This window comes from Acanthisitta chloris, unplaced genomic scaffold, assembly GCF_000695815.1.
Source record: "Acanthisitta chloris isolate BGI_N310 unplaced genomic scaffold, ASM69581v1 scaffold1277, whole genome shotgun sequence".
Classification (NCBI taxonomy): Eukaryota; Metazoa; Chordata; class Aves; order Passeriformes; family Acanthisittidae; genus Acanthisitta; species Acanthisitta chloris.
The window spans coordinates 41,832-51,613 of record NW_008684102.1 but is presented as its reverse complement, the minus strand read 5'-3'; the positions used below and the strand labels follow the sequence as shown (position 1 = coordinate 51,613).

Below are 9,782 nucleotides of genomic sequence, written 5' to 3'. Positions count from 1 at the left end.
CTCTCTACAACTCTGTGACAGGAGGAGCAGCCGAGCTGAAAAAGACCTCTGAGATCATCAAGCCCAACATATGACCTAACACCACTTTGCCAACCAAACCATGGCACTAAGTGCCATGTCCAGTCTCTCCTTCAACAAGCAACAGGACAAGAGGAAATGGCCTCAAGTTGCACCAGGGGAGGTTTAGATTGGATATTAACAACAATTTCTTCACACAAAGAGTGGTCAGGCATTGGAACAGGCTGCCCAGAGCAGTGGTGGAGTCACTATCCCTGAAGTGGTACTTGAGGACACGGTTTCATGGTGAACACCACAGCGGTGCTGGTTGACCGTTGGACTTGAGGATATTAAAGGTCTTCTCCAACCAGTTCTCAGATTCTAAAGAGGCTACTTTTGGCTGCATGAGCAAGAAGCCATGATTGTTCCCCACTGCAGTTACTCACTTCTGGCATGATCTCGATCTTCTCGTAGCGCCGCTTGTACGGCAGCGTCAGCACCTCAGCCCTGCGGTAGGACATGGGTGGGGGCTGGCAGTCGATCATCAGGTCGGTGCGGTGGGACTGGGTGGGGGGTGGCTGGGTGTACTGCTCTGGGCACACCACGTGGAGTGGCTGCAAGAGAAGAGGGAGGTGACTTCTGGTCAGGAATAAACTGCTGAAGAAGCAGGAAGTCTTTGCTATGTATATTTCAGTGTCCAGAGTGACAAGGCTTAAATTTGTGTCTTTAATCATCATTTTGATAACAACAGTCATGTTAGCTGCTAAAGGAGAGAAAAAACAAATATTCAATAGGATTTTCTTCCAAACCTTTGTCATCTAAATTGGAAGTAAATGACAGTAGTGGTGGAGACCATCCCAAACTGGCATGGAGGTGTATCAACATGCAAGGCTGTAAAAACATCAGCACAACAAGGAACTCTTTGAGTTTTCATAAGCTGCCAGTAATAAATTGACAAAGTATGAACAGGCTGATGGCCACAAGGGTCACCACAGGATTTAAGGAAGCCAAAGGACAAGGCAGTGGTTCTGCAAACTGTTTTGGAGATGATACACATGAGTAGTAACCTGGAAGAAGGTACATGTCCAAAAAGCAGGCAGTGGCAATTCCATCAGCTGTGCAGTGACAAACCAGGTCACAGAACAATGAGATAAAATGATCCAGACATAGTTAGGAGGTTTGGAAGAATACATATTGCTGAGTTCAACAAGTTGAAGATAGAACACAAGGAAAACCTCATCCAGGAAAAAAAAAATCTGGATATTATTTTAATCATGCTGTTAGTCAAAAAACAAATTTCAGTAGAAACAAATGGGATGGACAAGGAGAAGCCACCAAAGCCCAAAAGAGTCAAGGGGGGAACGCAGAGACTACACAAACACTCTGGCCTTTTTCCTAGACAGAAGTCTGGATTCCTCCTCCTAAAGAGGAGGAAAGGAATGTACACACCATTTGCTCTGCATCCCAAGCTTTTAGGGATCTTCCAGCCACTCTGTGCAGAGACTGGCAGTCATGTCATGTTCATTTTGGAAAAGGATGATGTGTGCTCCCTCATAGGAAAAAGGATCCGGGTGTTGTCTGGATTTTTGTTTAATGTAACAGTTGTTCACAGTTGACCTATTTATTTCAGGTGTGTGAAGAAACATAAGAAAAACAACAGCAAATTCATTACCTGGACTTCTTTGAGTAGCTTAGACACCTGAATAAAATTCAGTCTGGTGTCAATGGGACAGTAAACACATTTCATTGCCAAAGGTTGGTATGGAGCCAGGGCATCCAGGTAGGAGAAATCAGGTTCTGCAAAGGGAAATGTTGAAAACATTGAGTGTCTGTTGGCCCAACAAACAGCCCAATTCCTCTCTAATCCCATATTCTGGGTAAAGCAGCTGTTCCTCAGCAATATTAATTCTGAATTTTGCTAATTCTGTTAATTCTCTTCCCTTCTTCCTTCCCCCACCCATTATTTTCAATTAATTTGATGAAAATTACGCCCACAATTACTCTTACCTTAATCAAGCAACACAGCAATACTACTTCATTTGAACACATTATTGCATGATTTTTAGAACAAATTTAATCAAGACAAAACCATCACCCCCTATTTTTAGCCAGATCCTGTAAAAGAAGGCAAGATGTATACAGATTGGGTCTCATGAGGTAACCCAAATGGCAGCTTAGTTTAAACTGTGACACAAAATGCAGCATAAAGATAATATCTTTATCTAAATCTATCTTTATATCTATATTCATATTTATTCTTCCAAATCTAAGTGCCAGGTTTAGGCTAGTGGAAAATCAAGGGTCCTTTTGTTACTGACTTTTAAAAATCAGATTAGAGGTTCTCCATGGAAAAGTCTTGCACTGGACGGGGTTTTACTCATGCAGAGGTAACACACCACTGAGAGTACTATAGAAAAATACTGGCTTTTTGGTGAATGACAAATGTAGATCTCAGGTGGCACAGTGTAGGATACATGTAGCCTCTTGATTCTGGGGGTCCCCAACTAATGATGTGGAAAAGCTTATTCCATCACTGTCTACCTGCTAATTGTGGGATAGATGGCATAAAGGGAAAGCTAGAAAAACTGGTATTACTCTGATAAGTACAGAATGGCAAAAAGAGAAGGAGATGCATGAAAGCCTTATCTGCTGGACTGTTCTGAACCACAGGGCCTCAAAGGACAACCTGCAGAGTGAAGTGCACCTGCGAACCACCAAACCTTGCTGAAAAGCAGCATGAGGTATTTCTCTGGTACTTGCTCAGCCTGTGGGAAAGGATGAACTGAAAGGAAATGAAATTCAGAGAGAGACTCCTGGTTAGGAACTGCAGTGATAGGACAAGGAGCAATGGGTATAAATTGAAAGAGAGGAAATTTAGATTAGGTATTACGAAGAAGGTTTTTACTGTGAGGGTGGTGAAGCACAGGTTGCCCAGGGAGGCTGTGGCTGCTCCAACCCTGGCAGTGTTCAAAATCAGGCTGGCTAAAGCCTTAAGCAACCTGGTCTGGTGAGAGGTGTCTTTGCCCAGGGTTGGGCCTAGATGATCTCCAAAGTGCATTCCAGTCCCTTAACATGCTATGATACTATGACTTCAGTCTAGATTTAAACAGTCATCTATGATGCTCTTACATCACCGTGAGCACAGCACTGGTTGGATTGCTCATGTAGACAGCAAGAAAACATCTCCTTAAAGCCTTAGCACAGAAGTTCAGCACTCAGCATGACACCCACCATGTAGCACCAGGCTTCATCCTGCTGATAAAGACAAGTTAATTGCTAGCCTAAAAATCTGCTGCTGGCTAAGCACCAGTGAGCATGATGTGGGGCTATTTACCCTGTAAGAACAGAACATGGCACCAGCCAGTGATACAAACGTTTGGAACTCTCAAAGGGGTAATTTTCCCAAGTTTAAAGCAATTGTCAGAACAACTGACAGTGAGAAATATTAACAAAAGTGATAGTTGTACAAGGACATCTTAGTAGGTGCCCAAAAAACCATGGATCCACAAACATGAAATAAAGATTACACTGGACAAAAAGCCATGTTAGTTAAAAGCAGATGCGGTAGTAGCAGTGAAACAAAGCTTGAAAATATTGATATAAAAAAAGACATTTAATGTCAGTTATATTTAATAGCAACAAATAGAAGTTTAAAAATAGGAACAGTGAGAAGGTAGATAGTTGAAGAATGATCAGTGATCGTTTTGGGTTAAATCAGAAGACATGTGAATTGGAGAAAACCAGAAAGCTGAAGTCAGGCAGAGGTTCTCTGCTAGAGATGTGCCATGAAACTGCAAAGAGTAAATTTAAAAAGTTATCAAAAAGAGTTCGTCCATCCCATCTGGTGGTGTGGAGGACACAGAGGTTTGAAGCAGCACCTACTCAGACTAAATCTTTCTGAATCAGTAGGCTGAGATAATGTACTGATGTGGATTTTTGATCTAAGAATCCCAAATGGCATCCAGTCTATAGTCTCTCTGAACAACTCGTAAGAACATAAGAGCCTTGGAAAAATGAGAAATTCTAATGAAAGAATTCTAACAGAGGACTTGGAAAATTTTCACATGTGAAAAACAATTTGAGCTGGTCTCACAGTGAACTCCTGTGACACACAGGAATAGCTGTTTGCAAACTACCAAAAACCCAGCAGCCACCTGTCTGCTGGCAGACAGCACTTACCAAGGACACATATTGACTTTTCCTGACAGAATTACAGGTCTTCAGCTTTTCCCTCAAGACATCTGATTTACTGCTGTGTGACACTGAGTTATAAAATCTTCCACTGCACAGCACTGATGTGGCATGCATGAGCTGGTTTTAAGATCTCCCAGGGAGCTAGTTTTTAAAGCATTGCTGTTATCAGAGAGAGAGAGAGAAGCAAACTTCTTTGTACTGTGTCTTCTTCTAGAATTTCTTTGTGCCTTAGTAGTATTCAATATTTTTAATCAATAATCTCTTCACTACTGCTCCAGCAGTAACATTTGCAGATGACAGGAGCCAGCAGAGCTGCACCACAGCTCTCTCACAGCTGGGGTCCTGCCTAGTGGCTGCAACTGCTGCTTTAATCTATAGTCTTGTAGTTGTTTTTCACATTACAAATTGGAAAGGTGGAGGCTACCTGGCTCCTGGGGACTGAACAAGCAGTGTCATCATTAACAATGCTGCCTGGCCTGCAGTTTAAAGGTCCTAATTACTAGAAACCAGGAGTCTTTCACAGGAAAAGCTAGAACATCATCTGCTCTCACATGCTGCTTTGACAGACCAAGGCTCTTTCACAGCTACAGGAGGCTTTAGCTTGAAACAGATAAATAATGAAATAATATAAATACTGGACATCAATGGAGGTGCTTCAGATTTCCACTGGAGTCACTAAGTAAAGAAGACTTTAATCTGCTAGAAATGTCTATAGACATAGACCATAGAATCATTCAGGTTGGAAAAAACCTCAAGGTCATGAAGTCCAAGTGCCAATCCCACCCCTAAAACAGGTGGTTTTGTTCCAGCTGGGACAATCACAAGGAGTTAGGACCATCCAGCTAAGTGGATATGACTACAGACAGAGACAAAAGCCACAGACAGATGGGTTTAGGAAACAAACCATCACAAGCATCTGGAATCATTGTGCACTGCAAGGTCATCTAACCAAAGCAAATCTCCACTGGTGTTTCATTTGAAGTATAAACTGGGCGTGAATCTCAAAGCTCATGACCTGATGCACCTACAGGTTGTTAGGACTGACACTCAGATGCCTTAACAATGTGCCTGGGCCACGTTCTGACAGGAGTCTGTGTGATTGCCTCGAGTCACAGAAGGATTAGGCTTTAACACAGAAAGGTCAATTACCTCTCCCTACAAGAAGACACTGAAGAAGAGCTCTTGTCATCAAAGGCCAATTTCTGACACCCTCCCTGCTGGTGGGTAGTGCATTCAGAACATGATTAATGCCACTGATTCCCTAGGGATTGATGAAATACACATTCCAGAAAGGCTGTACACACTCTAGTTTGTCTGAAGCCCCAACTGGAGTAGAATTCATTATTTCCAAGACAATACATATCTAAACTGCAATTTTACCAATTACTTTAATGAGGGCATATGTCCTGAACTACCTCAAAGGTCAGGAGTGCTGGTATCGCAGCAGCTGTGACATCAATGCTGTGGTACCAAGCACTGTTTCCCAGCAGAAACAGAGTCTACATTTAAGTGCCCAGCAGGAACCTCCTTGTATCTTCCCACCCCTTGCACAGGGCTAATGACACACTAAATCTTTCCAAATTGGTTTAACAATATCGTGATACTGTGACACTTTGGCGTCAATGGAGTCAATGGGAGTTACTCATCACTAGCCTGGAGTCTACAGTTAAAAAAAGCAAGAAGGAAGGAAATAACTCATTCCCAACCCTCTTTGCTTTAGGAGGTTTTGTTCTTTCCAGCAGCCTTCCTATTCACTAAAAAGAGGAAAATAAACTTAACAGTGGGATTCCATCCCGCCCTTGCTGTGACAGTAAGCTTGATCTGTTACTCAGGATTCTTCTCCTCATTTCTAATTACTTTGTCCAAGTCCAAAATCCACACCTTTTTTATCTGGCTCAGTTATACATAACACATCTCCCATTATTCCAGAGCTCAAAATCAGTAGCAATGGCCTAAAGGACTATTATTTCCCTTCTCAGATCTGAAGAATACCCACTGCAGGGTTCTGTTTGGATGACACATCATTTATAAATACACCTGGACAGATCACCAGTTTGAAGAAAGGCCTGGAAGTATTTTTAAGCAGGGTCAGCACTAGAAGCAGACTGGGAGAAGTGGATGAACTTAAAAGACCTGTTGCACTCCCAGCAGCCTGAGGCACTGAGAAAGGAAACAGCTCCCCAGGGTATCAGCCAGAGCTGCACCTTCCGCTTCAGCTACAAACGTGTCTGTCAGCCAAAAAAGCATCTGAAGAAAAGCTCAGCCAAAAGGCAGCAACAGCCCAGATCCCTCCTGCCACGTCTGTGTGGGGTGCACACTTCTGAAACAGCAGAGATGACAGAAACCTCTTTAGAAACGCAGTCTGGTTGCCTGAGGGTCTGATGAAAGGGCGGGAGAAGGGATGAGGAAAGGTTTGTGGTTCCAATGGAATACGGAGAAAAAGTGTTTCTTCTTTCTGACCAGCATCAATTAGGTCTTGCCTGGGTTTAACTTGCAGCCAGCTGCTCTTAATTCAAAAATTAATTTCCTGTAGGCATTTTACTGCTGTGCATAACAAAGATTTTGCTTAGAGGTGGCAGGAATGGGCTCTGCATGGCAAAGGTTGGCTCTGCAGGGCTACAGTGAATTAAATGGCACAATAATTACATTTGTCCCTGCAGTCAGTCCTGGGGTCTTAATTTAGCAAAGCTCCTACTGAAGTCAGAAACTTCTGCCCCAGAACAAATGAGTACAGCCCCAGGGATGTGGCCACACTTAACCAGAGTGCACAACCTATTGTTAACTTGATAATGGTATCAACATTTTACTTACCTGTGAATATAACAGTGTTCAAGCTGGATTTTCCCCATAACTCCATGAAATGCACCACATCCCCAAATCTAAGAGAGGGATGCCCAGTGAACACAACACATGGTTGCTTGAAGTCATTGCTGAAGTCTCCATGGATGCTGGGATAATGCTTCAATTTGTTTGTCTGAATGAGCTGAAATAAAAACAAAGTCCAGACATTACTAACTTTTCATAACTCTGTGCCTCACTGTGCTTATTTACATGAGATTATAAATATTCCACAGTTTATTCCTAACTCATCAGAGTCCCTTCCTGCATATCCCTTAGATTTTCCAAAAAATGTAGTCATGACTGTCCCGAGTGTTATGAAAAGGAAGTCAGAGCATGGGGCCAGGTGTCTCCAAGTCCTTGCTGTCATTTCTTTGGTACCAGCAGTATGGTGACTGAGAGGAAACTCTGCAAACACTCCCTGCTTAGAGTTTCCTGGAGTGAAAAGAGAGCTCAGCTGCCAAATTCTAAATAAGCTACTTTTTCCTATTTGCCATGTCTACAGAGAGCTCCAGGCACATGTTTAACCTGCTTTTCTTGCACCCTAGCAGTGCCAGGCACTTTTACCTCCAGCAGAATGTTGCTATGAGCTCTGTCAGTATAAAGGGTTCACACAAAATCAAATCTGCTGAAAAAGAACTGACTTGCCTTTCCTTAACTATCATTGAACCACGGATAACCATGACCTAAGAGCAATGAGATGTCTTCCAAACAGAGTGCAATCAGCTATGCAGGTGGAACAGATTTCTTTACTCAGATGGGGAAGTTTATTTATCAGGGCGCTGTTTGAAGAATTTTGTTTTATTTCTCCTGCCACAGTTTTCTAATCTGCAAAGCAAGATGCAACTTAAAAAGCAATTTAATAAACCAATGCAAAGCACTTTCATGCAATATTTTGCAAGTGTTTTCTTGGCAGGTATGTGCTTCCATCTTCAGCCTGAAAATAACTGTAAATCCAGTTTTCTGGAAAAGCGTGAAATTTAACACAGGAAATCACACACTGAACAACTAAGAACATACATGGAGATAAACAATGAGAAGAGGAATGGTGCTTCCTTTGTCAGCCAGTTTTTAAAGGAGGTTGGACTATTCATCAAATCACGGAATCCCAGAATGGTTTGGCTTGGAAGGGACCTTAGAGCTTGTCTAGTTCCAACCCCCTGCCACGGGCAGGGACACCAAGCCCTGTCCAACCTGGCCTGGAACACTTCCAGGGATGGAGCAGCCACAGCTTCCCTGGGCAACCTGTATGAGTGCCTTACCACCCTCACAGGGAAGAATTCAATATCCAATCCAAACCTTCCCTCATTCCACTTAAGGCCATTCTGCCTTGTTCTATGCTACTTTTTTATCGTGTTACTTTTTACCACCGCAGATCTAACTCAGGGTAATGGTCTCCATGGATGTGAAGAAAAACTGAGATTTCTGATGGTCTGATGGTTCTTGCAGTACCTGGAGTACTGTGTACAGTTCTGGTGTCCCCAACATAAGAAGGACATGGAACTGTTGGAACAAGTCCAGAGGAGGCCATGAAGTTGCTAAGAGGACTGGAGCATCTCCTCTATGAAGACAGGCTGAGGAAGTAGGGGCTGTTCAGCCTGGAGAAGAGAAGATTGTGTGGAGACCTCACAGCACCTTCCAGGATCTGAAGGGGCTCCGGGGAAGCTGGAGAGGGACTCTTGGTTAGGAACTGTAGGGACAGGACAAGGAGTTACAACTTTGGATTGGTTCCTAGTAAGAAATTCTTTCCTGTGAGGGTGGTGAGACACTGGCACAGGTTGCCCAGGGAGTTTGTAGCTGCCCCAACCCTGGCAGTGTTCATTCCAGGTTGGATAAAGCCTTGATCACCCTGGTCTGGTGGGAGGTGTCCCTGCCCAGAGTAGGGGCTTGGGACAAGATGATCTCTAAGGTCCATTCCAATCCCTTAACCTTCTATGATTCTAAGCCTCTTATCAACTTCTGCATCACAAAGCACTTCAGAACTTAAGGTGATTACACAATCCTGTAGGTGGACGCAGCCTGTGATTTCCACATGGATCTTCGGATCAACAAATAGAAAGGGGACTACACTTTCTGCCATTTACAAGGAATATCTAATTCCTATTTAATCTTCAAGAGGGAAATTAAAAAAAACCCATCCAATAACTGCTCTGGCAGCTCATATGCACTGAATCTCAAAACATTTCTGCAATTAAGACCGGTAAAGATTTCTGATTAACACATCTGGAGTGCAGGATTTAGAATCCAAACTTAGCTCCAGTAATAAAAACTGCAGCTTAGCAGACAATGGGCAAAACAAATATGAATCCATAAGATACTGAGATTTAAAAGAATTTGTAGGAAATGGCCCCATGAAGATTTTCTCTGCCCTCTTTTCTCAGGGAATCCAAAAGTCTTAAAACTGAAGCTGCAGAAGTAGTTTAATTTGGGTAAACTGGAAGAAGATGATAATTTCTACTTCAAGTATTAAGTGGGATATCACAAAATCATTAAGGTTGGAAAAGACCTCTGAGATCATTGAGTCCAACCTAACACCACCATGTCAACGAGACCATCCAGAGCAAAACTTTGCCAGGGACAGGCACATAGGTAAGTGAAAGGGATTTCTACAAACAGAATTTATGTAAGACCCTCTTGCAAATCACAAACTGTTCTTCCAGCATCTTCTTTCACAGGTTCCTTCAAATTATACGTATTTCTACGCAGCATTCAAATCTTTGAGATTTGAGAGCAGCACTTGACGTGCAGAAGCA

The 9,782-nt window shown here is 42.8% G+C and overlaps 1 protein-coding gene across 1 annotated transcript in view; it reads right to left on the bottom strand.

Annotated features, from left to right (window-relative positions):
* Positions 1-439: 439 nt before the first annotated feature.
* INTS9 (integrator complex subunit 9) overlaps positions 440-9,782 on the bottom strand; it is a gene marked incomplete at its 3' end in the record, with an annotated part of 46,989 nt that continues 37,646 nt past the window's right edge. The window contains exons 11-13 of the mRNA XM_009079169.1: positions 7,003-7,174; positions 1,670-1,794; positions 440-611 (exon numbers count right to left, since the gene is read on the bottom strand). Coding sequence (XP_009077417.1) covers positions 440-611; positions 1,670-1,794; positions 7,003-7,174 — 469 coding nt within the window. The remainder of the gene's footprint in view (positions 612-1,669; positions 1,795-7,002; positions 7,175-9,782) is intronic.